The following is a 27,460-nucleotide window of genomic DNA, read 5'->3' as shown; positions in this document are numbered from 1 at the left end:
AGAACAGCGCTGCGCTCCAGCCCCCTTTTCCCTCCATGGTTTCTCTCCGCTCCCGTGAGTAACTTGGCTCCGGGGGCTCCGCTCGCCTGCCCGCACGCCGCCCACCGCCCGGGACCGCGCCGCCGGCCTCTGCTACTAGCAGACCCCTTCTCACGGCCCTCGCTGCGCAGGCTGGGACGCCTCTCCCCCCTCCGCCACCGCCGCGGAAAGTTAAGTTTGGAGAGGGGGGAAGAGAGAAACATGGACATGAAGAGGAGGATCCACCTGGAGCTGAGGAACCGGACCCCGGCAGCTGTAAGCAGAGCCCCCTTCGGGCGCCCTCTCCCCCGATGACTTGCATGTAATGGTGGCCACCTGCGGGGCCCCGACCGCGGGTTCGCCGGCCCGGCGCGGGGAAGAGCGCAGCTCGCGGGCTCGGACTGGGAAGGCGGGCGAGCGCGGAGGGGGGAGCGAGCGCGCGGGGATTAACTCTTTGGCGCCCACGGGCCCCCGTGGCCGTCCGGGGAAGGCGGTGGGGTGGGGAAAGCAAACTTTGAGCTCCTCACCCGCCGGGGTCCTTTCCCGGAGGAGCGCGTGTGCGTGTGGCCGGCGGCAAGGGAGGGAGGAGGGGGTTGTGTAACGCTGGGAGCCATGTTTGCAGCCTCCCGGGACGCGCGGCCGGGCGGAGGCCCGGCCTGCCGAGGAGCCGCGCGGCCAGCCGGGGCTGGGCCCATTGCGGGCCAGGCCGTGCTCCGCGCGCCCCGGGCCGGCCGGGGAAGGGGCTTGGGCGGGGTGGGGGGGCTCCTCCGGCCAGGCCTCGCGGTTGGCGCCGGCCCGGCTAGGGCAGGGGCCGAGGGGCGAATAGGGGGTTCTTGGCCTCTGAGGGGGACGGGAGGTCCCCTTGGGCGCTGGGGGGCTTGAGCGGGCATGGCTTGGCGCGCGCGGAGCGGGGGAGGGGCGAGCTCGGGCGGCGTCGGTGGCGCAACCGCCGCCCCTCCCCAGGCCAAGTTTGAAAAAAGGATGCGGTTCCCGCCATTTTTCAAGCCTAAAAATAAAACTTTCTCCGGCATTTCTCTCGCTCCCTTTTTGCCCCCCGGGCCTTCCCCAGTCCCGGCCTCCCAGGGCGGGCCTTGCTCAGCCCGGGGCCGCCGGTGTGGCGTAGGCGGCTTCTTCCTTCCCCCGTGCCGCCGCAGCGGAGCCCTGGGGCCCCTGCCTGAGAGGCTGGCCCCTCGGTGTGGGCGGGCGGCGGCGGCTCCTCGCGTCAGCCGGGGCGCGCCACAGGCCGACACAGCGCCATGTTGGCGAGCTCTCGTCTCCCTCCGCCGCGTGAGCCGGCCTGCTGGCTCGGCCAGCCGGGCCCTGCCCGTCCGCACTGGCGGTGGCTGTGGGCCGCCGCTCCCCGGGCCGAGCCTGCGGCTTGTATGGTGCCCGCCTCGCCAGGGCTTGGCTCGCTCTGGCTGGAGCCGCGCGCTGCGGCCGCCGCCGACTCATCTCTTGGGCGCGCTGCCGTCTCCCTCCCCCCTTCTTAAAAGGGCAACGCCAGGCGACCGCCTCCGCCCTGGTCGAACGTCGGGGGCACGGACGGGCCTCGGCTGGGCTCGCGGGCCGGGCGGCCTCAGTCCTCGCACGTGCTCCAGGGCCGCCGACCCAGGCCGGCACTCGCCCGCCGCGGCTGCGTGAGCGGCGGGTGGACGTTTAAGAATCGGCTTTCTTTTCTCCCCTGGCCCTCCCCGCGAACTAGAGCGCCTTCCCGTGGCCGGGCGCGGGGCCATGTTTCCTGGCCCCAGCGCGGGGAGGCCGTGCCTCTGCCAGACCCCTTCTTCGGGTGAGTGGCGTCTTTTGGCCCTGGGGCAGCCGATGCTGGCGATGGGCGCGTTTCGTGTAGTCAGGGAGCTATGGGTAACAAGTTGCCAACTTGTGGGAATTCGTCAACCGGCTTTCCCTTGTGTGCATGAGGTTTTGAATTCCTGAGGTCTTCACAAATGAGGTGCCGGGTCGCTGCACCTCGTAGCCTCCCCGTTTGTCCCTGAGGACCTCGGGGGGTGGGCGTCTCGACTCGGTGCTCTGGGTTTTTAAGGTTGAGGTTTGACCTCAGTGGTCCCTTCGGTCCATCAGTCAGACATTTTGTGTCGGCCACGTGCTAGTATATTGAACCGTTAAGCTTCTTCATACTGTAAACCTTGTAGAGTTGTGATCTCATTTTGAGGAGTTGTTAATTTAAGACGTCTGAATTATTACTGCGTAGTTCCAAATGAGGAGAATGTGGAGGAATTAGATTTAGCCAAATTTTCCAAAAGAAAAGTACACATTGGGTCTTCAAAGTGCCTTAAAATCTGGAATTTGAGTTCTTTGAGGGTGCATAAAGTACTCTTAAAATACTCAGCTAAGAGCACTGTTGCTCCTTCTGGGAAGTACAGCTGGGCTAGTTGTATGTGGAATTTGTTCTTATATGAAATCACTAATATATTGCTTTTTAAGAACATATATATGTGCAACCGTTAATTTTTCAAGAAATCAGCTTAAGCCTTGCCCTTTTGCCCAAAACAGGCTAGAGTCGTGAGGCTATTTAACTTATACTGAAAGGTCAGTTTGTCAGTTGCAGTATTCACATATCAGGAACTCAAAAGCCACAGGTGACTAGTGGCTACTGTATTGGGCTGCACTCTCCTACTGTAATCCACTGGTTTTTGTTTTTTAATATATGACCTTTTTAAAAATATATATCTTGACTTTTTTTTAAAAATTTATTTATTTATTTTTGGCTGTGTTGGGTCTTCGTTTCTGTGCGAGGGCTTTCTCTAGTTGCGGCAAGCGGGGGCCACTCTTCATCACGGTGCGCGGGCCTCTCACTATCGCGGCCTCTCTTGTTGTGGAGCACAGGCTCCAGACACGCAGGCTCAGTAGTTGTGGCTCATGGGCCTAGTTGCTCCGTGGCATATGGGATTTTCCCAGACCAGGGCTCGAAACCATGTCCCCTGCTTTGGCTGGCAGATTTTCAACCACTGCGCCACCAGGGAAGCCCTTGACTTTTTTAAAAATTAATTTATTTTTGGCTGTGTTGGGTCTTCCTTGCTGCACGCGGGTTTTCTCTACTTGCGGGGGTGGGGGGTCTACTCTTTGTTTCGGTGTGCAGGCCTCTAGCTGTGGTGGCCTTTCCCGTTGTGGAGCACAGGCTCTAGGCATGCAGGCTTCAGCAGTTGTGGCTCGCTGGCTCAGTAGTTGTGGCGCATGGGCTTAGTTGCTCCGCGGCATGTGGGATCTTCCCAGACCTGGGCTCGCACCTGTGTCCCCTGCATTGGCAGGCGAATTTCTAACCACACTGCCACCAGAGAAGTCCGTAATCCACTGGTTTTATTAAATAAATATTTGAGTACCAACAGTATGGCAGGGCCTGGAAAAGCAGTGTGAACAACGCAGAGAGCAGCCCCTTCCGTCCTGAAGCCTCAGAACCTGGTGGTGCCGTTGCACTGTGCAAGTAAGGGGGCCTTGGGAGAGTGTCGTGGGAGCCAGCCAGGATTGTGGGGTAAAGAATGGCTCACCTTGGGCTTCCCTGGTGGCGCAGTGGTTGAGGGTCCACCTGCCGATGCGGGGGACGTGGGTTCGTGCCCCGGTCCAGGAGGATCCGACATGCCGCAGAGTGGCTGGGCCCGTGAGCCATGGCCGCTGAGCCTGCGCGTCCGGAGCCTGTGCTCCTCAACGGGAGAGGCCACAACAGTGAGAGGCCTGCGTACCGCAAAAAAAAAAAAAAAAAGAATGGCTCCCCTAGGAACTCTTACAGAGAGACTGAGTAGGAGTTAGGTTCTTAAGAGGGGAAAGCTTTGACCTTAAACTGAAGGCTTTGGGGGGTGAGGGGAAGCTGTAGGAAATTTTAAAATAAGAGTTTAAAAATGTTTTGCACAAAAGCATCATCTTTAAGGTAAGTGAGAAGTTCCAAGATGATTCTAAGTCAGCTAGTCACATGGCTCCATATGTTGTGGAGCCAACTGTTAAAGAGTAGCCTTGACCTCTGGAATCCTGCAGACTCTTGTTATTTGGGGAAAGAAGAAGAACCCTGTCTTTATTGAATGTATTGGTATAATGACAGGAGGCTCTTAAATGCACAGCACAGTGTATTCCTTGGTTGACCTTGATGTCATCAAGTGAGCTTTAAGACTGTTTGAGGAGGGTAAGTGGAGGCTTGATCATCAGTGTTTTTGTTTAAAGACCAGATGGGCTTTTTTTTCTTCAATGGAATTTTTTTTAATAAATTTATTTATTTTTGGCTGTGTTGGGTTTTCGTTGCTGCACGCGGGCTTTCTCTAGTTGCAGCGAGCGAGGGCTACTCTTCGTTGCGGTGCGCGGGCTTCTCATTGCGGTGGCTTCTCTTGTTGTGGAGCACGGGCTCTAGGCACACGGCCTTCAGTAGTTGTGGCACACGGGCTCAGTAGTTGTGGTGCACGGGCTTAGTTGCTCCGCGCCATGTGGGATCTTCCTGGACCAGGGCTCGAACCCGTGTCCTCTACATTGGCAGGTGGATTCTTAACCACTGAACCACCAGGGAAATCCCCAGATGGACTTTTATTGTGAGTGTGGCTTTTTTGTTTTTATTTTATTTGGGGGTTTGAAGAAGACCCTGGTAACACTTTACTTCTTGTGTTCTTTAGCCAAAGTACATGAGACAGACCAAGATAATAGGTTCCATTTCACCTGTTATAATCCGGTATGCTCATTTCCCTAAGGGGGTGACTTATAAAGAACTATAATAATTAAGTTTTTTCTTAGTCTAAAGCACCTCTTTATATCAGAGGTTTGTTCTCATAGTGGAAAAAATGGCTTAAGATGGCATTTTAAAATAATCTTCAAAAAGAACAGTGATCACTGTTTTTAAATATAGGCAAGGATAGGAAATACTTTATACAAAACATTATTGGTGTTGTCAGTTATTTCACTGAGAGGAAATTGTATAGTACTAGAACATACCATGTATACCACAGAAATTGGTGGTGTTGTCAGATGTGAGAAGAGACATGCAGTAGCGAGATATAGATATTATCTATATCTAAATTTGTAATTTAGATATATTCCAGAATTTGAGAAAATATGTGTTCTTTATGTGAGGCCCTGATCTTTCTATTATGCCAAACATGCCACTGATACGAGCACCTCATTAACTATGAATCTAGGGGTATCTAGCCTTGATGTTAGCTCTGTTCCAGTCTTGTGTTCAGAGGTTTGCAGTTCAGAAAGTCATGCAGTTCCTGTGGTTTACAATCAATGCCCCTGTGGAACACTGGTGGGCTGTATGCTAGACTGAGACATTTCATATCCCACAAATAAAAGTAGTTTTTCCTTAGTCCCAATTTACTAAAAAAAATTACTTTTAAAAATAAATAACGTGAGGGGACTTCCCTGGCGTTCCAGTGGTTAACGCTTCACTGCCCCAATGCATGGGGCACGGGTTTGATCCCTGACTGGGGAACTAAGATCCCACATGCTGCATGGTACAGCCTTAAAAAAAAAAAAAAAAGGAAAAAAAAGACAACGTGAGAAGAACCTTTACCCCAACTTTTGGCATTTATTGTTTTGTCTGTTGTGATGTGATTTTGAGCTCCGTGGAATATTCTAATTGGTTGCATAGCAGCTAATTGGGTTCTTTTCCTTGTATAAGGAATACAGTCTTCATTGAAGAAAAATTTGATACAGATAAGCTAAAAAAAATAGTAGATATAGATGAAAAATTTAAAAACTCAGAAATCTCATACACACCCATCCTACCATCTAGACATTCTGGTGTATAGTCCACGAGAATGTTTTTTTCTAAACTCAGATCATGCTATTAATGCATATAATGTTAAAATATAGTAAACATCTTTATCTTTCTCTGGCACAGTTTATTATTTTACAGCCTCATTGTTAACGTCTGCATAGGTCATAATTTTTTTTTTTTTTTTTTTGCGGTACTCGGGCCTCTCACTGTTGTGGCCTCTCCCATTGCAGAGCACAGGCGCCGGACGCGCAGGCTCAGCGGCCATGGCTCACGGGCCCAGCCGCTCCACGGCATGTCCCGGACCGAGGCACAAACCCGTGTCCCCTGCATTAGCAGGCGGACTCTCAACCACTGTGCCACCAGGGAAGCCCTGCATAGGCCATAATTTAACCATCCCCATTAGGTGGTTAGAAGGTTTTTTACTGTTTTAAGTAGTATTGAAATGAACATTTTGTAATGTGAATCTCTGTCAAATTGCTTTCTAGAATGGTTCTCCCCACCAGTAGGGTATGAGTGTTTCCTTCCTTCATACCAACAGTTCTGCCATCCAAACACATTTGAGAACTGCTAATGTTCTATTCTACTGTCATTTTGCAAACATTATTTTAAAATAATAGTAGGGTGGAAGGTTTGAAGACTGGTTAACTCAGAAAGAGTTACTTTCTACATTTTTGGACATATTTCCACATATTTCGCTTACTATAATAATCATGTATTTTCTAACAAAAAATTGATAACTCAATGATTTTTAATCCTCTGTATCTTCTTTTCCCCTCTTATAACAATTATAATTGATGATTGGGGAAGGTCACTCAACCAGTTATGGAAAATTTATTTTCTTTTTTTTTAAAGAGTAGCTAGGGGGGCTTCCCTGGTGGTGCAGTGGTTAAGAATTGCCTGCCAATGCAGGAGACACGGGTTCGAGCCCTGGTTCAGGAAGACCCCACATGCCACAGAGCAGCTAAGCCCATGTGCCACAACTATTGAGCCTAAGCTCTAGAGCCCACGTGCCACAACTGCTGAAGCCCATGTGCCTAGAGCCCTGCTCCGCAACAAGAGAAGCCACCGCAATGAAGAGTAGCCCCCGCTTGCCGCAACTAGAGAAAGCCCGCGTGCAGCAATGAAGACCCAGAGCAGCCAAAAATAAATAAATTTAAAAAGAGTAGCTAGGGAAGTAGGAAATGAGAGCAAGTTGGAGAGGATGAAAGGAAAATTCCTTGATCTCCTATGGGGCTCCTAGCCCCAATCCCTGTAACTTGGTTGCAATATATTTCAAAATTTGCATTGAAAAACTAGAGTATCAGCTTTGCTGATAACTATCAAAAACAAAAGTTGAATAGGAAACAGTTTGGATTTTTGTCTTTAGCTCTTAAGTGTTTACCTTAAATTAACGTTTGAGAAAAAACTAGTTTAGTTGGAAGATGAGGAATGAAGAAGAGTGAATTTGGCCCCCAAAGTTAAGTCATCTCTCTTCAATCAGAAAGCCTGGTAAGTCTGCCTTGGATCAAATAGCTCCCTGAGTTGTGCCCACAAATGTACAAGTGCCTGCCCAACCTTCCCTCCTGGGAGGATTTGGGACATAAGGAGGAAAAACTAGGGCTGCTTTTTCTTGATTAGAGCCTCCCATTTATTCTGGGTCTAGATTGGGATGCCATGGCATTGTATGTCCCCCACCCCATGTACCTTCCTTTGTAAGGCAGTCTGGATCCCTTCACCCTCAAGAAGGAATTGGGGGAGAGGGGAGGCTTAGTTATCTCAAGTGCTGCTGACACAATGCCTGAGAGCAGACACCTTTCCACCAGGGTCCTGTTTAGAACTTTAGACTGGCTAGAATGCTGCTTATGGCAGGCTTTCCAGACCTGTCATCCTTGGGCACAGCCCTAAGTGGACCCTCCTTTGGTCTCTGCTTTCTGCAGTAATTTCTCACTCTGCTCTGTGCTTGTTTGTGGCTCATCTTCTTACTGTGCCTCTGGAACTTTGTTCTGGGGTTAGCCCATTTCTTTACTACGTGCTTAGTCTTCCTGGAAAAGTCTAGGGACATGATTTCACTGCTGAGCCATACAGCCCAGCCCTTCCCTGTACTCACCCCAATACATTCTGTTGCCTCCTACTCAAGGAGAAAATTAAAGGTCTCAGGTGTGCGTTCCCTGACTTCTCACTCTCCCACTTACAAACTTACCTGCACCTGTACCCATCCTAGCCATCTCTTCTCCATGAAAGAGCTGCCCCATCCTCAATAAGAGTAGAATAACATCTCATTTTTAAATATGTATCTTTTATAATTTGTTGTTGTTGAATGATTTTTTTGTTTACTGATGATTTATATTTTTATGGCTTGTCTGCTTTTTTGTCATTTCTTTTGAGGTGTTTGGTTTTTTCCTCACTTAGGGTAAAAACAGTATCCTCAAGAAAAAGATAACTATATGCAATTACCTAGAATTTCCATATGTCAAGAAAGGTGACCAAAAAAGTGTTAAGAGGGATTGGTTGCCATTTTAAATAAAGAACTCAAAACTCAGAGACTCTAACGTTTATATTTTTTTTCACCTAGCAATAGATTGTGAGGAAACAATCCTTATTACAAAAGAAATTTCACATAAAAAGATAGCATGGCATTATATATAATAAACTTGGAAACATGTTCAATAGGGAGGATTGTAATTTATGGTGCATCCATACACTTTAATTTCTTTAGCCATTAAAAAATATTTATAATTGTTAAAATATGCTAAGTAATATTGTTTCATCTTGCTGTGTTTAAAATATACAAAGACTGGAAAAAAAACCCAAAGTATTAAGTGACAAACAGCAATATGCTTTAAGCAGCATTAATGTGATTATGCTTACGATCAGAAAGTAGGTTCTCTTCATACCCAGGTTTCCCCTGTTTCATCATCTGCTCATTCCCCTACAATCCGGACACAAACCCCAATGCCACTTTTTCTGCATTTGACAGTTGTGAAGGCTCCTTCTCATACTGAGGTATGGTGGTAACTAAAATAGACATGACCCTGCCATCATGAAGCTTGATGAAATTTCAAGGCTAGCAGTGACCTTTTTAAAAAATTATTTTATTTTTAATATTTATTTCTTTATTTGACCCCGCTAGGTCTTAGTTGTGTCATGGGGGATCTAGTTCCCTGACCAGGGATGGAACCTGGGCTCCCTGCATTGGGAGCGTGGAGCCTTAGTCACTGGACCACCAGCGAAGTCCCTAGGAGTGACCTTTTTTTTAACCTTTATTTTTTTTAATAGATTAATCTCATCATAGAAATGTTAAATAAGGTTATGGAAAAGTCCCCCAGCCAGTCACTTTCTCTCCCTGAGAAGAATATAAGAAAGTGAATGTGTGATATGTGACATAAATGAAAACATTTTATACATTTTGTGCCTTTTTCATCATACACTGTATCCTGGAAGTGAGTCCTTTGTTGATGGACAGTTGTATTGTTATCTAATTTTTTTCAATCCTTTCCCCCCCCCCTCAGTAACTTCTTATGCCTTATTTCATAAACCTTTCTGGGTGTTTGAAACTAATGCTTCACCTTTGGGTACTACTGATTCTTCTCAAGTCACCTTTGCAGGATCCCCCAGGTTCCATCCTTGGTTCTCTTCCTAGGAATTCCATCTTTTCACTGCTGTCTCTACCCTGATGACTTCCAAATCAGAACTTAAAACTAGAACTCCCATGAACTCCAGACCCTCATGTCCAGCTGCCTGGGGATGCTTTCACCTGGACTTCTCATGAGAACTTTAAACTTGGTATTATTTGTGGTATTCATTATATACCTGCTCCCCCCCTACCCCGACCCCATCCCCAAAGCTGTTCCTTCCTATTTCCATCCAGCTACGTAGTTCCCATTTCTTTAAACCAGAACCTCAATTCCTCTCCATCATCTTTCATACTCAGCAGTTAGATTTGCAGATTTGGACCACTTTAACATCTTTTTTTCCCTCCCAATTTCTCCTTGATTCCTATTCGGCTATTTGGTTCAGCAGACTTGTTCTAACTCTTTGATGACTCTAGTTAAAGCAGAATTTTACCAGTTGAGAGAAATGTCCAAGAGGTACACCCGTGGGCTGGGAGGCAAAATGGCTATCTAAATTCCTCCTTACTTGGCTTTTGGCATATTGGTGTCATTCTGTATAACGTTTTTGGATTCTCTGTCAGATATAGTCATAGAAAACCCCCCAAATCAAATAGAAACATTTATTTGTAGTGCAGTATACTACTTAGGTTGGTGGGGGATTACAGTTGACCTTTTTTTTAAAAAAAAAAGATTTTCTGGTTTTACTCTTTTTAATAAATGTATTTATTTTTTATTTATTTATTTTTGGCTGTGTTGGGTCTTTGTTGCAGCGCCTGGGCTTTCTCTAGTTGCGGCAATGGGGGCTACTCTTCGTTGCAGTGTGCGGGCTTACCATTGTGGTGGCTTCTTTGGTTGCGGGGCACGGGCTCTAGGCGCATGGGCTTCAGTAGTTGTGGCACGCAGGCTCAGTAGTTGTGGCTCACAGGCTTTAGAGCACAGACTCAGTAGTTGTGGTGCATGGGCTTAATTGCTCCGTGGCATGTGGGATCTTCCCGGACCAGGGATCGAACCCGTGTCCCCTGCGTCGGCAGGCGGATTCCCAACCACTGTGCAACCAAGGGAAGTCCTACTTTTTTTTTTTTAATACAAAAGAAATACATGCTTGTAGAAAACTTAGTACAGATAGGAATAAAGTAAATAGCAAAGGTCTTTGTCATTCTCCTGCAGCCTTTCCCAGTATTCACTATGCCCCAAGCACTACTTTCTATAACAGTTCTACTTCACAGATGAGGAAACTGAGGCACAGATAGGTTAAGTGACTTGCCTAAGGTCACACAGGTTGTGAGTGGCAAAGCCAGAATTCAACCCTAAGCATCTGTCTCTGGAGCCCAGCTCTCCTCAGTCTACCTTAAGTTTTCAGATATGCTAATTTTCATCAGAAGAGGAAAGAATGTCCGAGGTAGCTAGAGAAAAGTGGGAGGAAGGGAAGAAAGAAACAAAAGATATAATGGGCCTGTATGCATCCTGAAAGCAAGGCTTCTGAAGAGGAAGTAGAGTAGTGAGAAGTAGTGAAGAAGCGAGCAAGAAGTTGTGGTGTTGTGGGTGTCACAGACTCTAAATCAGTTTCCTTCTCTGTAACTGAGGGAAGGGTATGGTGGTACAAAGAAAAATGAGTAAATTCTCCATAAATGTTAGCAATTGCTAGAGTAGTATCCTTGGATTTTGTATGAGAGAATAAAGATACTACTAGCCCCTATTTTCATTTTAGAACTATCAGCATCTCTTCATACATGCTTGATTAATGCTATTAAACGTGTTAGATTCACTGCAAGAATGCCTTTGGCAGTTAAAACTAATTTGCATCAGTGTAAATTTATCAAAATGTGTTTAAAACTTGCAAGTTTCAGAGTCAACCACAGAGCAAGAATGGCAGTAGGGATTATCACGGTAGATATTCACACAGTAGACTTTATTAAATAATCAGTATTCACAGTCTTCAGATGTGATACCTTTGGATGGATTTGAATTCTGAATTTCAGGACCTCCAAATAAGGAGATTTTGTTGCCTGAAAAAGGAACCTAATATCTAACAGTTCTCTCCCCTAAAAATACTTTCTTACATGTAACACAAAATGATCTTTGTTTTGAATTAAGGCCTCTTGCATCTTGATCTTTTCCTAGTGTTAGAATAATCTTAGTAAAGATTAATAAGACCAAAAGTAGAAATGTATAGTCCAGAAACCTGTAGCCACAATCTCTTAGTGACCTTGATGGGAAAAGTGAAGCTTTCCTCTTTTCCTTGTGTCAGTCTCCTGGGCCTTGAGGAAGACTCAGCCTAAAGGGGTTGTAGGGGTTGTGGACTCAGCCTAAAGAGGTTGCAAGGGGTTGTGGTGGGGTATCTTCACTCCACATTTGTAGTTAAAGCTGCCCCTTGCGGAAGAGACTTGGGAAAAGGAATAAGGGGGGTATCATTTCTTCACTTACCTTGTAAGAACTGTAGTTTCTGTCTCTGGAAAATAAAGGGTTTAAATCTTTATTTGTATCATGGTGTGACATTCCACCCTTGATATCTATTAGAATATTGTTACTAAAGGCTTAATCATTTTTCATTTATTTATAACTGTGACCTAGGTCTAAGTTGAGGCTGCCACTATATGTGGGTGGTTTGGTGGGTATTTATGATTGGAGTTTTTGCATTGTTTTCTGCATGTTTTTTAAAGCTTTTCTTCCCCACTTTGTCACCCACAGGTTCGAGAACTTGTCCTGGACAATTGCAAATCAAATGATGGGAAAATTGAGGGCCTAACAGCTGAATTTGTGAACTTAGAGTTCCTCAGTTTAATAAATGTAGGCTTGATTTCAGTTTCAAATCTCCCCAAACTACCTAAATTGAAAAAGGTAAGTGCTTTTTCTTTAACAGTAGAAGAGAGAACCATCCTGCGGAAGGGAAAAATATATGATTCTATCTGTAAGGAAGCGTTTAGTGTAGCAGAAAGCATATGGCCTTTGGAACTGGGCAGATCTGGGATTGAATTCCAGCTCTAACATTTCCCTGATGGGTAAATCTTCCTCAGGTTACTTAATTTCTCTAAGACTCAGTTTCCTCATCTGTAAACTTGTAATACCACCTGACCTTGCAGAATTGCTGTGATGTTTGGAAATAATACATGTTGGGTGCTGAATAAATAGTAGTTATGAAGAATAATTACTTTGTGAATAATTTATTACTTGTTATGAATCTGTTGCTATGATGTTAACTCATTGTTCTTAGTATGCTCTGGTTTAAGAACCACAGGTGCCTCCCATTCTCCGTGTTTTATGTTAAGGGAGAATTGAAGTATAGACCTTTCAAATTTGTAGTCTATGTTATTTCAAACCCATTATGTAATTCTTAATGACTAGGAAGTTTAAAATGTGTTGTGATTGACTGCAAGAGTTCATTTTAACAAAACTGCTGTACTTCCCTATCCTAGTTGACGGCCCATTGTTAGGGCTTTATTGGTCTAATTATAAACCAATCGCTATCCCCCCTAACAACCCCCCCAAAAAAAAACAACAAACAAAAAAACCTCAAGAAAAATGTTTTTTTCATGTCCTTGCACGTTGCCCTGTCACAAAGCCCCAGAATGTCAGAACTGGAAGAAACTTAGATCTTCTAGCCTTGTTTTACAGGCACAGCAGTAGACCCAGAAAATACAGAAAGGTACAGTAATTTGCCTAAAGCCACCCACAGAAGTGGTTAGTACTGGAACCAAAGCTAGAACCCATGTCTTCCTGTTTGCTAATCCAGTATCTTTTCCATTACATACGAAAATGTTTGTGGTCATGGCAGTGTTGCAGAATTCTCCACTGTTTACCTAATCTCTTTATTAGGGAGTTTAAGTTGAACCTTCATCTAAAAAAGATACACATAGAAAACAAATCAAATTGAGGCAAAGGACAAGTAGGCTGTTCCTGTAACTTGCTTGCTTGAATTCTGAGAGGGACTTGTTTTTTGGTTAAGTACGTGAATTAAAATCCAGAAGTGCTTTTTATTTATTTGCCTTTTTTAGGTAATAAATGCTCAGGAAGTCCTCATAAGTTTCAGGGCAACCCTCCTGTCAGAAAGAATTCTGTTATGTTTAAATTTGTAAATTTTTTTTCTTTTTTCTGACAGTCATTTCCTTTAGAGGTTCAAGTGTAATCCTTTTATGTTTGCATAGTTTATTGTGACATTGGAAGCTCTGATAAGCCTATAAAAAACTGATGGCTTTTTAGCCTGTATCTACATAAACTTGATGCTAGCAGGTCCCTACTGTGTGTTTTGTGTTCTGTTCTGCTTTTCTAGCATCCTGGTACGTTTTCCTGAATTACCATGGTCTGTGTACTATCACACTTATTCAGAAAGTCAGTGTATCAGTGTATCAAATCCTTCTGAAGTCCTATTAATCACTTACCTTGTAGGGTCAGAGAGGGAGGAATAGAGATATCTGTAAACCAAACTTAAAGGCACATTGCGTGTTCTCACAGCTGATTTTCTTCCTACCCTAGAGCACAGATTGTTTTTTTTTTTTTTAACAAGAAACAGGTTCTGAAAGAAATTTTGGTGTATAAATGTCGCAGGTTTCCTAAATTTACACATTGATTTCATTTCAAAATAAATATGCCACTAAATGCTTTGGCAGATTGCCTTGTTATCTCTACTCCCTAAGATACTCATGTTGAAAGGACATGAATACTACATGTGTCGATATTCTAACCAACCAAGAGAAATTTTAGATATTTTACTGGACTGTCCCATCAGAAGGAAAAAAATGTATTGAAATGTTGCATTTTTCTCTTCTGAAATGCTTAATAACACCAAAGCAGCAGACTTACTGTTTTTTAAACTCATTCTTTCAACGAATATTTAAATTTTTAAAAGTTCCTCTATTCTGCATCATGTCCTTCATTTCATTGCATGCCAGACTAAATTGCATAAGTTGTCATGCTGTTCTAGGTACATAGCATAGCGGGGAGCACATTGAAGCTAGCCTGCCTGGCTTCAAATCATAGGTTCACCGATGTAACAGCTGTGTGATCTATGGGCACTTATATCGTCTCTTCATAGTTCATTTTTGTCATCTGTAAATGGGGGTAATAATTCTACCTACCCCATAGGGTGATTGTGAGATCAAATGAGTTCATGGATTTCTAGTGCTTTGAACAGTGCCTGAAGTACTGTGTAAGGGTTAGATACAGTTACCATTGTTGTTGGCAGTTAAAAGAGAATTGAAACTAGCTGTCTGGCTTTAGTTTTCTTCATCTGCAAAATGAAGAGTTTGAATTAGATGCTCTCAACCATCTTATTTTTCCAGGCTCCAATTTCTTTCACTCTAAGAGTCCAATATTCCTTGGTGAAGGCTCGTTCCTTCATTGGCATACCACTTGCTGTGCTACTTGACCTGCAGCTAAGAAATTAGAGTGGGTTCTTAAAAAGGCTAGTGCCAGGTTTGTGTAAGAAGTGTCCTCTGGGGAGTTGGTTTCGTCAGCCCTTTCGAAGCCGTTGCCCCAGTCCCTTTTTCCAAAGTCATGGAGCTTCTTTAAGGGCTTGTACCATTACTGTAGCCTTCAGAGCAACATCCCCTGGTGGCTTCCAGATGTAGAACTCCATGGCGAGCCAACACTGAACAGAACCAGATTAGGTTTCAAGTGGGCATTGTGAGCTTTGCTTGGCACACAGAATAGCTGCTTAGAATGCACAGACCATTTACCCTTCCTGGCAGGTATAGAGTATTACAACTTCTCAAAGAATTCTCATTTGCTTTGACCCACTTTTTAGGTTAGAAAATGTATTTGCTGATGTTAGGGGCCAGCAAACTTATAATTAGCAGCTGGTTAAGAAAATACAACTCTTCTAATCCTTACATGTCTCTCCTTCCCAGAAGTGTTCCTGGGATCTGCAAACTACTTATTTGGGTTTAATCAAACAAAATGAACACACCTGCCCTAATAAAAAATAGAGATCATTTGATCTTGGTGTTTGAGAACTGTATTCATTATTTATAACACTTCAATGATATGTGTTTCTCTGTGTGTATTTGTGTGCTGTGTGCATTTTCTCTTAACAGCTTGAGCTCAGTGACAATAGAATCTTTGGAGGTCTGGATATGTTAGCAGAAAAACTTCCAAATCTTACACATCTAAACTTAAGTGGAAATAAACTGAAAGATATCAGCACCCTGGAACCTTTGGTAAGTAATCAAGAATTTGAAAACCAGGACTTATTGGTCATTTTCATTTTCATATTTCTTTATTGTGAGGGAAATAATTGGAAATAATAATTGACTGAGAAAATGGTGGTTTTTTATAGTACTTCTTATAGAAAGAGTCCAGTTTTAAAGAATCAGGGCCTCTTTAGTTATACGTGTTCCTGTGACTTTGCTCTCCCTCCCTTATTATTGTGGTAGCTTCCTTCAACGGGGAATTCTTTTCTTTTTTGTCCTTTTTAAATGTCATATATTAACTATAGCCTTAAACATTTATCTTAAAATTGTTTCCCCAGACTGGCCAGACTGTTCTATATTATACTTTTACAGAAAAGGCTGTTTATATTGGGTGACATATCTGATCTGTAGATGGAACAGGCCAAGGGCAGCTCCACTGAGTTTTAGGTCTTCTAATTCATGATCTTGTGTTGTAGCTGGATCACTGTTGCCTAAAGTTTTGCATGGGAACCCCCAGATTCTCCTCAGTCTTACATACTGGGATAAGCTATGGAAAGTTAAATGCCAGTTGGGTTATAGACTTGCTGTGTGACCTTGGGCAAATTGCTTCTTCTCTCTGGGCCTCAGTTTCCTCATTTATGAAGCAGGAAGGATAATAATCCCTGCCTAACTTACCTCACTTAGGAGTTCTGAGAATAAAATAAGGTAATGCACTTACTTTGCTTTGTAAGTTGGGAAGCTGTGTTAATGGGGGTCCAGTCTAGTGGAACTTGTAGTGACCAGAAAAGAGCTTCTGGAGGCAGGGATTAATGCAGGGTAGGGGTAGCCCCACAGCCTGTTCTCTTTGGCTGCCACCTGGAAATTCCTATTCCATTCAACAATTCAAGATTGTTAAACGACTTTTTTCCCCTAAATATGACATTCTATTCATAGAAGTAGAATTCTATTTTAATAAGGCTAATGAACTCAAACTTGTTTCATATCACCCAAAGAAGTTTGTGGCAGCTTTCTGGGTTTTTTTTTTTTTTTTCTGTTGTACATAAAGTCAGTATTTCCATCTGACTTAACTTGCAAACATTAATTGGGAGAGGGGCTATACAGCAGATAGGAGCTGTCTTTCAGGATCCAGCACAGCAGAACCCAAGAGGATAAGGCATCCTTCTGCTATCTCTATCTTTTCTGATATCACAATATATTAAAATATTTGCACTTCATATCATTTGTACAGAATGTGCTGTTGATATTTCAAGAGAAGATAGAGTTAAATTATGACTCTTAATAAAGAGGATTTCCTGCTAAAACTATAAGGTCTTTTCCCTCCTAATAGTAATTGAGGGTCTGTTCCAATATAGATTTAGTCACTGTTTACCGAGTCCCTTTGTTTTTATGTTTCATTAAGTAGACCACATTTAGCTCATTTCTCATTAAATGTTGCGAGCCTGTTGTTCACCTTTGCTCCATGAATTTTGTCCCCTTTTTTCTGTTACCAGTTCACTCAGATACTTGGGCTCCCTACTTTTTCACTAGTTCTGTTTTCCTCCAAATCAATCCCCATTTCCAATGTTTAAGCAAACATTTATTGCAGTTTGCTTTATTCAAGGATGTTAACATTTGCCCATGTATCCTCATGTAATGCAAAGAAGAGGGAATGTCCTCCTTTTAGAAATGAGGAAACCAAGTTTAATTACTCAGCAGCTGCAGAATAAATGGCGAGTAGGGATTCAAATCCAAGTCCATCCTTCTTTCCACTGCCCTTGGGACCTGTTCTTCTCTTTTTAACCTATAAATTTATCCCATACCCAAATTGACCTAAGCTGGGAGTTCCAAAAGGAGCACTAAATTAAGTGCTGATGGTCTCCCAGTCCCATGGGGCACTCTAAGCCTTTATTGTTTGTGTTAATGACAGGCTATCAATTTAGGGTCATTGTAAGCACAGGAACCCCTTCTCTCTAGAACAGAGCACCAGGCAGTACCTTTCCATGCTAAATCACTGGCCATTGCCTAATTCTCCTAGCAGCCTTAGTCTTCTTTGATGTTTCATCAGAAGCTTTTGTCAGTGTCCTAGCATTCAGAGGCAGAGCAGAAGCAGACATTGTGTGGGAGTTGTTCCTGACCTGGTCAGTGATTTATTAGGGCCCTTTGGTGGCTATGAAAGTCTCAATCCCCTGGGGCAATGAAGTATGAGAAAAATTATCATTATAATATTTACCATTTTTGGAGGATCTGCTATGTACCATACACTGTAGTGGTTGCTTTATGTATGTTATCCCATTAGTAATCCTCAACATTTCTATAAAATGGATAGAAATAGCATGGCCCTCATTTTACACATGAGGAAGCTGAGGCTTAGGAGAGGCTGAATCCCTTGTCCAGAGTCACACACTTGGCTAGGGAGTTGACAGAGCCACAGTGCCACACACCCAGGGCTGTCTGGGAAAGGCTGAGCTGCCATTCTCCTGAACTTTCTATTCAGATTCCTGGGGGCGCTAGGTGGGTCTCCTGACGTTATAACTTCAGGATAAATAAAACTGTAGGAGAAGGTGAAGGGGGGAAATGTTGGGTCCATTTTGACTTCTGAAAGTATTCTTCAGTGGGGAAAACACCATCCTCATCCTCATCAACCACATACATTTTGAACTCCGTCTACGTTGAGCCCAGTTCTTACAGTCAATGCAATGATTGTGAATGCCTCTGCTTACTACAGGGACATTAATCGAGAGACAAAGAAGGCATCAATTCAAACTTCCTTGGACACCTTTTTTAAGAGACCTGGGCCATCCAAACCATCCCCCAAAGCCCTTCTAAATTCTAAGAAGGCAAGCAAAATTATTGTTAATAAAATGTTTAATGTTTATTATGGCTAGCCTATTAGTTTTAGGCCAAATTTCTGAAATGGTAGAGTTGTGGGGGTTTTTTTTTGTTTTTTGTTTTTTAAGCAGTATTTACACATTACATTGGGATCCTGAATAATCTGTGTGTAGTGTATTTTGGGCCTTAAAGCACAATTTTACTGCTTTAAACAATTCTAGAGTCCTACAGTTATTGGGGATTTTGTTATTTGCTTTCACTTTGTTTTCTAGCATACTGTTTGGCATGTCCGAATTATTCATAATGGGTCCTTTCTGAAGAAGTAGCAAAAAATGTCACAGATTCAGAGTTGCAGAAACAGGAAAGCCTTGGAGGCCCTGTGTACTAGGCTAGTTGATAGAATTAGAAAACGGGCTTGGGGCACTTTTGAGCATTAAAGATCTGGAGTTGTATGTATTTTTGCACATCCATTCCTAGGAAATAATGTTGAACAGTAAATGGCTCATTCCTTTGAGTGAAGAATTTATACTGAGCCTCTGGGAAAGCTGCCTAAATATATTCATGGTTCTATCTTAGCTGGTATAGAGTCAACCTTTCTGTGAAGAGAAAAGAGTTCTACAGTTGTCTGGGGTGGTATTTCAGCATTTTTTTTCCTCTTTGTCAAGAAGTCATACCTGGGCTTCTGGGGGTCAGGGGCTGTCCAGTAGGGAACCTAATCTGAAAGCTACATGACAGAAAAGCAGTTCTCCCTATGATCAGAAGGGCTGGGGACAGCTTTCTTAAGACCTCAGTGTACTGACTTACATAAGCACATTATTGGATCCACAAAACTCTTGGATCACTGTACCTTGGTGTTTTGAGGAGTACATTTGTCTGTTGCTGTAACACTGTTCTGTGTTCCATGCTTGGCTCCATGTTCCCAAGGGCTGTTCAGTGAGAATAAAACCAGTGTGGGAACCTCTTTGATCAGGAAGACGAAGATTTGTGAGTGCAGGGATCATCAACCCCTTCCTCTAAAGGACCAGATAATAGATCTTCTAGGCTTTGTAGGCCATGCAGTCTCTGTCACAACTACTCCACTTTGCCATTGTAGCATAAAAGAAGCCATACATAATACATAAACAAGTGAGTGTGGCTGTGTTCCAGTAAAACTTGGTTTACAACTACGGGAGGCAGGCCGGAGTGGGCCAGCCAGCTGTCATTTGCCAAGGCCTGCTTTAGAGCACAGATTTTCAAATGATTTTGTAACTCCCAAGAACTACACAGATACCTCAAGTCCTGCAGACAAGGTTTTGTTCCATCTTTGTTTCTTCCCAGGTCCTTGTGAATGTTGAAATAGATTTCCCAATAAAGCATCGAAGTCTTTAAACATCAACGTTTATTTTTTTACAACTTGCTTCATACAGAGATCCTCTCAGTAATTTTTTAGAGAATGGCAAACTTTTCTCTTGACTCAGAACCATTAAAAGTTAAATTTATGAAGCCGTATATCCGTATGCCCCCCAAGCCCCTATTTTAAAAGGCACCAGGCCTCACAGTACTTCACATTTTGTGTTTACTGTTTATCGGTTTGCCCCCTCTTCTGCTCCCCATGAGGGTCTATTGTCACTTTCTGTTGCTGTCTCCTTACTTGCCTGTAATACTAACTCTGCCCTCCCAATCTCTTAATTCACCCTTAATCAAAACTTAATAGACCTGGTATTGAAATACTAGTACACTGATGTAATAACAAATGAAGATCTGAGTAGAATACGTGGACATTTTCCTATTCGCTTTGGCTGCTCAGAAAACTTCTTGGGCCAAGTTTTTAGATCTTAACTGTTTTAGATAGATGAAACGGAGGTTTCAAACAAAGGTATTACAACAAAACTTCAAGGTATGGTAAAATCAGAAGAATTTTACTTCAGAAAGTTCTGGTAATAGTGGCAATCTTTTCCCCCAAAATTAAAAAAGAAGAAAAGAGTGTAAAGTTTCTCTACTTGTGAAGTTTCAACTCTGAGTCCCCCTTCTTTTCCCCCAGCTTGCACTGACTCCTGTCTTCCCAAAAAATATCTGCATCACCACACTTTGTGCTTTACTAGGTTCTGTTCTCGAGTGTTTCCCATCTGTGTCCCCAAGTAGAAACGTCAAGGATCTTGATGTTGATTGATTTCATTGAAAATTTTTTTTCCCTTCCTATTCTACCACCCCAGAGCACTGAAGACTGACTGCTTGATAACCCAGCAAGTTCTTATTGGTCATTTGATTACTCAAACATTAAAACCTAGTTTTGAACCAAATTTGTTGAAGTCTCTGTTTTGTCTCATATTGTAAAAAGGTCCAGTTTTAATAAATATTTCAAATTCATATTTCTTAAGACTGTTCATACTGCCAAAAGAAAACAGTTCTCTGAGAGGATAGAGGTAGAAGGGAAGGACTAATTAAAAATCTAGTGACCTAATATAAAGGTTGCAAAGGACTTGAAATGTTTTCCTATGTACAAGGCTGAGTAGGTAGCAGCTAATTGAATTCAGAGCCTAGAATTTTACCTCTTTAGGAGATGGGTTTTGTTGCTTATGTTCCTTTGGTTTAGTAGGTATGTTTCTTGATCCTTTTCCTCAGAAAAAGTTGGAATGTCTGAAAAGCCTGGATCTGTTTAACTGTGAGGTTACGAACCTGAATGACTACCGAGAGAGTGTCTTCAAGCTCCTTCCCCAGCTGACCTACCTGGATGGCTATGACCGAGAGGATCGTGAAGCCCCTGACTCAGATGCCGAGGTGGATGGTGTGGATGAAGAAGAGGACGATGAAGGTGAGTGGGCACAAAGCAACGTGCAGTGAACTTAATCTCTGCTTTCCAAAGGTCCTGATTAGGCCACTGAATGCTCTTGCTATTGAGAAAAATAATTTATATCCATGCATGTAGGCGTTCTGTTAAATTTGAAACTCTTAGGGCATTGAAATCTTCAAATGATCAAAATAGAAAATGGTTTGTTAGCTAATTAGTCTTGAATTTGGAGCCTAGAGATCATAGACTGCTTCAGTCCATTTTTTGAAGTACTTGTGGTTTATGGTTTACTAAAAGGACCATTGCCTCAGGTCTCCTGCCTTTCTCCTAGCTGTTTCCCTTTCTTGGCTAATGCCAGCTTATCCTTACCAACTCAGCTTTGTCAGCACTTCCAGGAAGCATTTTATGATGCTGGAGACCTAGGTCCTTGTATGTGCCAGAGCATCCCCTCGCTTAGCTCTTTCGTAGCACTTGTCACTCTGCTAGTCTTGTCCCTTCCAACTATGCTATGATTACCTTCTTTTTTTTTTAAATTAATTTATTTAGCCGCATCAGGTCTTAGTTGTGGCACGCAGGATCTTTCATTGTGGCATGCCAGCTCTCTAGCTGTGGCTTAGTTGTCCCGCGTCGCGTGGGATCTTAGTTCCCCGATCAGGGATCGAACCCTCGTCCCCCACATTGGAAGGCGGGTTCTTAACCACTGGACCACCAGGGCAGTCCCTATGATTATCTTCTTATCTCTTTATTCACAGGGCCTAGCACTTGGTACATGTTTTTTACATTCAAATATAAATATCTTTCCTGCTTTGATATATGACTATAGAGTTTTAAAAGGTAATGATTTGAAAGCACTATGTGTTGGATTCCATTTTTCATTAATAAAGGAAATAATTTCCAGCTATAACATGGAATTAGAATATACTTTTTATTTTTGACTTTTTTTAATATATAAATTTATTTATTTTTGGCTGCATTGGGTCTTCGTTGCTGCGCGTGGGCTCTCTCTAGTTGAGGCGAGTGGGGGCCACTCTTCGCCGTGGAGCGCGGGCCTCGCATTGCGGTGGCCTCCCTCGTTGCGGAGCACGGGCTCTAGGCACGCAGGCTCAGCTGCTCCGCGGCATGTGGGATCTTCCCGGACCAGGCCTTGAACCCTTGTGCCCTGTGTTGGCAGGCAAATTCTTAACCACTGCGCCACCAGGGAAGCCCCTATTTTTGACATTTGATCAAGGTTTTTTACATCCTGTTATCTTTTTTTTTTTTTTTTTTTTTTTTTGGCGGTACGCGGGCCTCTCACTGTTGTGGCCTCTCCCGTTGCGGAGCACAGGCTCCGGACACGCAGGCTCAGCGCCCATGGCTCACGGGCCCAGGCGCTTCGCAGCATGTGGGATCCTCCCAGACCCGGGCATGAACCCGTATCCCCTGCATCAGCAGGCAGACTCCCAACCACTGCGCCACCAGGGAAGCCCCATCCTGTTATCTTAAAGAATCTTTGTATATTTTCTACCCAAACTATCCCTCCTGATTAGCTTGTGCTTTCCTTGCACAGTGACTTGTTTACTCTGAGTCACTCTTAGGATAAAAGGTTTCTCACCTGAGTGGCTTAGAGGAAGCAGAGCTATGAGTGATCACATCAATCAGCATGAAGAAAACTTATTCTCCGAGAATTCCTGATGTTGCTAGAATTTGCAGCATTACTGTATTTAAAGTATTATTTTAAATATCTTTAAAGATGAAAGTTTATAAGACAGGAATGGTTAAGAAAAGTGGAGAACATCATCAGGCACCTTGGTTGCAGTTAGTGGGGTAGTACTCTGGAAGCATTTTACAGTTTTGTTTTGCAGCAGGTTTGAGACAAGGCAAAAAGAGATGGGATGTTAGATGGTAAAGTGGACGCTGAATAGGATGTTTCATCTTGTTCCAAATGTTTACATCACTTAGTCCCTTCATTGCTTGTTCTCAGTTTTTCTTAAAAACCAGTCTGGTTGTCCATATTTAAGTCCACCTTAAATGGGTTGAGCAGCCACCCATGTGGAGGAGCCTGTAAAGAAAATTCCTTGGAGAGTGGAAGGCAGTTCTTGAGAGCAACATCAGTCAGGCAACAAGTATTTGAGAATTTCCTATGTGCCAGGCTTTTAAAACTATCTATAAACTAGACTAAAAATAGTTTTAAGAAAAAACAAACATGGTTCCTGTCCCTTGGAGCTTACTGTCTACTAAGAAGAGAAATGTTAAGTAATCATAACTAAATAACTAATCACAAGTGAGCAAAGTGTGTGGTAATGGAGAAGCACCAGGTGTGTGAGAGCATAGGAGCTGAGACTGGGGGTCTGGCAAGTTGGCCTGAGGAAGTGATGTTTAACTGAGACTCAAAGGTTGAGCCAGTGTTAGCCACACAGAAAAGAAAGGGAAGAGCATGTGGGGTCCGGAGGCAGGAGAGAGCACAGCGAGCTCCAGGACCTGGAGAGGTAAGAACTAGTTGATGAGAGGCCTGCACCAAATGGAGTAGAAACACAGGACACAGGTGCCTTTCAGCCTGCCTGGCTACCACCACTGCCCCCACCCCCATCCCCGTTATGGGGTTATTATGGGTGTTTCCCAGGTTCCTGATTTGCACAGCTGGTTTGTGCTGGTACCCTTACCCCAGAGGAAGTTGGTGGGTCTTTTTTGTTTTTTGTGTGTGTGTGTGACTTTTTACTATGGAGAATTTCAGACATAGACAAAGGTAGAAATAACAGTAAAACTAACTTTAACTTTCATGTTTCCATTACTGAGTTTCAGCTGTGGTCTGTTCACGCCTGATATTATTTTACAGACACACACACTCCCACCCACTTCTCCCCTTCCTTATTTTGAAGCAAATCCTAGGCATTGTATCATTTCATCGGTAAGTGTTGTAGTGTACACTTGGTCCGCCAGGACTCCTGGCCTCTGGATTTTATGGGGCTCAGGTCAAAGGGACTGAGCCTCAGCAACTTGCAAGAAAGGAGGTGACTGTGGTTCGTGGTTTTCCCTGACATTGGTGTGGCCCAGCATTTGTCCTGTGGACCAACCCAAAGCTCCCCACCACCTGAGTAGGTGTACCTTGTGAGACACACAGGGTATTTGATGTATTCCTTTTGGACGGTTTTCAGAAGGAGAAGATGAGGACAAGGAGGAGGATGAGGATGGTGAGGAAGAAGAGTTTGATGATGAAGAGGATGAAGATGAAGACGAAGATGTAGAAGGGGAGGAGGATGAAGATGAAGTCAGTGGGGAGGTCAGTGCACCTCTTGTTGCCCTGCTTCCCATTTGTAATTGAAATAAAAGTGGATTGTTTAAAAAAGAAAAGTCTTCTGAAGAAATTAGTATGCTTGTAAATAGACTAATGGCAATCTGATTAATTTAGCTCTTGTCCCCCTTTTAGTAAATACTAAATAGAATACTTGCTGAATGCTAACTAGGCAGTGCTTGGCTCTGCAGAGTAAGTTTTGACCCTTTAACTTTGGGAGGCAGCAGCAAGTTGAGTATTCATTCAGTACGGTGAGGAAACTGGAAACATTGAGAACTGATGGGATGTCCTCCCCTTTGTTGTACTGAAGTGAAGGGTATGTTTACCACGTCTGAACTTCTTGTATATCCAGCTTAATGCAGTAAATGCATTATGTACCTGCTGTGTTAAAGAGTTGAGGATGAAAAGTTGAAGAAAAATGTGGTCCTGCTCTGAAAGAGGCAGGTAGTCTAATTTATGGGACAGGCAGTAATAACAGTTATCTCTGAGGAGCTGAATACCATAGAAGGATAGGAGAAAGGAGTGACTTTGACCCTAAAGGGGACTTGTGAATACAGGCCAAGAAAATTAGACATCATCAAAAAAAAAAAAAAGTGTTCTTTTGTAGTACAAACGTAAGGCTGAGCATTTGTATAATCTCAGAGGTGTCTAATGAAATTAAGTTTCTGAAAGAAGCTTTTTATAGGAAAGGGAATATGGAAGTCTTTGTCCAAACATGCTTTGAAGTTTTTAAAATTATTTCTGGAGTTACCCATCGTAAGTTGTATACTAATTAAAGATGTCTTTAATTAATGCTTACTTCTGAAAAGCAATTTTTAAAGAAAATTTTTAATTAAGCTCATTAATTTAAGAAAATCCAGCAGTTCTCACTATATTAAAGTAGATAAAAGTAACATTACAGTTTTCTCTTTGAATGAGCTGTTAAATTTAATTGACAGTTCTTGTTTCTCTTCGTACTTCTTAACTTGGCAGAATTAATCTAATAATGATATGCTATTTACCATTCTTTAGGAAGAAGAATTTGGACATGATGGAGAAGTTGATGAAGATGAAGACGATGAGGATGAAGATGAGGATGAGGATGAAGGTGGGTTACTGCATGCACTTTGGTCCCTCTCAGTTAAAGATCAAGGGAAATGTCTGTTAATTTAGAATTTGAAATCACTGAGAAGAAAATAAAATGCCTTTGGCCCTGGTGGTCTTCAGAAGCACTTGTAAAGCCCCATTAGTGTGTGTGTACTGGTTCACCCACCTGCTCTACAGCAGTTAGTAGTGCCTGTATGAGGATGGGCGGCCCCGGCCTCAGTCCCCACATGTGTTTTTAGACCCCATCGTTTGTGTTGCTGTTAGGCATGAGATTTCTGTGTTTGGAATTTTTTCATTAAAAAAAAATCTTAATTGGATTGTAATCTTTGCAGGGTAGATAAATAGCACCTTTCTAGTTTTTATTGGTGTTACTCCTTTCCCCACCACAACCAAAACCAGTGAAACATCTATTTATTAGAAAGTAGATTCTAACGCTTGTGTAAGTTTCAGAGTACTGGGTTGGTTGCTGTGCTTTCTGTTGGTTCATACTTTCTCAGCAGCATCTTCTCTCTGTGCAAGTCACAGGACTAAAATTACTTTGGATACAGCAATGATTAGGACCTGGTCTCTGCCTTCAGGGAGCTTTTTGGAACACAATTTAGTGCAGATTTAGCTAATTTCATTAAAGTAGCAGTGAGTTTTTACTAGTTGAAAAGACAGAACGACGTGTAGGTCTCTGTGTCTCAAATACTTAAGGAGTCTGAGAAATCTCTTTTTAGTTAATGTAAACTTGCAACAGTTTGAGTCTTGCCATGTTCTAGGCTAAATACTTGTGCTATTTCATTTAATCCTCAGAATAACCCTATGGAGTCAGTGCCATTGTCCCCATTTTACAAATGAGGAAATAGGCTTAAGGAGCTCCAGAGTCCTTGCTATTTATTTTAATAACTGCTAATGTCTGATTTTGGTGACCAACAAGTGTAAGAAAAATAAACATTTGGTTAGACAGCAACTTAACTTGAGAAAACTGAGTTAACTTTGCTGTGATTTGAGGTGCTGCTGTGCATTTTACCCTTCTTGGTTCCGTGGCTACTGTTTATGCTTCTTAGAATTAAAACTTCTTAATTAACAACCTGTTGATTTGATCAAGCTTACATCATTTTTTATCTCCCAACCCTTAAAAAATGCATTGTTGTTACCTCTGTTAGCAATAATTAGGCAAAGTAAATGCCTTTCCAGTTGTCTCAAAATGAATTTTTATTATTGTACAGAAGAGGAAGAAAGCGGGAAAGGTGAAAAGAGGAAGAGAGAAACAGATGATGAAGGAGAAGATGATTAAGACCCCAAATAACCTGCAAAAAAAGAACTGTTCAGTATTGGTTGGACTGCTCACACGGATTTGGTAGCTGTTTAAAAAAAAAAAAAAAAGTAGCTGTGATACAAACCCCAGGACACCCACCCACCCAAAGAGCCAAAGAATAGTTCCTGTGACATTCCGCCTTCCTCCATTTAGTCCCTCTTGGAAATCCACCACCAAGCTTGGGGACTTCACCCCAACAAAATTGTAAGCATTGTTAGGTTTTCGTGTAAGACTCTTGCTGTAGTGTGGATAGCTATGATTGGTGAGTCAACGGTCCGTGGCTGCCAGTTACACTGAGATTGTAACAGCATTTTTACTTTCTGTACAACAAAGAAGCTTTGTAAATAAAATCTTAACATTTTGGGTCTGTTTTTTCATGCTTTTCTTTTCTTTTTAATGAAAATTTTTTTACATTAGGACATTTTATGTGACAACTGCCAAAAAAGTATTTTTAAGAATTTAAGTGAAATAAACACATTCCTCTTTGGTAAAGCCTAGTTGTATGCTTACATTTGTAATTTAAGACTTTGATTGTAAGCCTGTGTTGAAACACACTAAAGAACTGGTTTCTTTGGTGTTTTTATATTAGTGGTTGTTGAGGGGAAATACACAAGTATGTAGGATCTTTGAGCATTTAACTCTAATCCTCATTCTTGATGACTGAGAGTAATGAGGTAGACTTTTGAAAAATAATGTGTGAAATTCAATGCTCTGGAGCCCCTGGAAGCCAGTAAAAATAATGCTAGATTCAAATAATAGATGAATTAAGTAAAGGAGGTAGTATAAAGGAG

The 27,460-nt window shown here is 42.8% G+C and overlaps 1 protein-coding gene across 2 annotated transcripts; it reads left to right on the top strand.

Moving 5' to 3' along the window:
* Positions 1–27,032, top strand: ANP32B (acidic nuclear phosphoprotein 32 family member B). Of its 2 annotated transcripts, XM_060154775.1 has the most exons (7): positions 1–294; positions 12,004–12,153; positions 15,345–15,467; positions 20,850–21,039; positions 24,147–24,271; positions 25,295–25,370; positions 26,581–27,032. In XM_060154775.1, the coding sequence occupies exons 1-7, from the start codon at positions 241–243 to the stop codon at positions 26,646–26,648; spliced, it is 786 nt and encodes a 261-aa protein (XP_060010758.1). In that variant the 5' UTR covers positions 1–240; the 3' UTR covers positions 26,649–27,032. The 2 variants fall into 2 exon arrangements, 1 of the variants encoding a protein (XP_060010758.1); XR_009541541.1 differs by lacking the exons at positions 1–294; positions 15,345–15,467; positions 20,850–21,039; ... (1 more) ...; positions 25,295–25,370; positions 26,581–27,032 and adding an exon at positions 885–1,804 and having other exon boundaries at positions 12,004–12,144.
* The last annotated feature ends 428 nt before the right edge of the window (positions 27,033–27,460 follow it).

This window comes from Lagenorhynchus albirostris, chromosome 7 (genome assembly GCF_949774975.1).
Source record: "Lagenorhynchus albirostris chromosome 7, mLagAlb1.1, whole genome shotgun sequence".
In the NCBI taxonomy this organism is placed as follows: domain Eukaryota; kingdom Metazoa; phylum Chordata; class Mammalia; order Artiodactyla; family Delphinidae; genus Lagenorhynchus; species Lagenorhynchus albirostris.
Note: the sequence above shows the minus strand (reverse complement) of the source record. Positions and strands in the feature narration are given on the sequence as shown.

Excerpts from the sequence above, each read along its gene's own strand:
- ANP32B (XM_060154775.1), top strand. The coding sequence starts at position 241 with ATGGACATGAAGAGGAGGATCCACCTGGAGCTGAGGAACCGGACCCCG. Across the intron at positions 24,272-25,294 it reads AAGATGAAGTCAGTGGGGAG|GAAGAAGAATTTGGACATGA; the intron begins GTCAGTGCACCT and ends ACCATTCTTTAG. Across the intron at positions 25,371-26,580 it reads AGATGAGGATGAGGATGAAG|AAGAGGAAGAAAGCGGGAAA; the intron begins GTGGGTTACTGC and ends ATTATTGTACAG.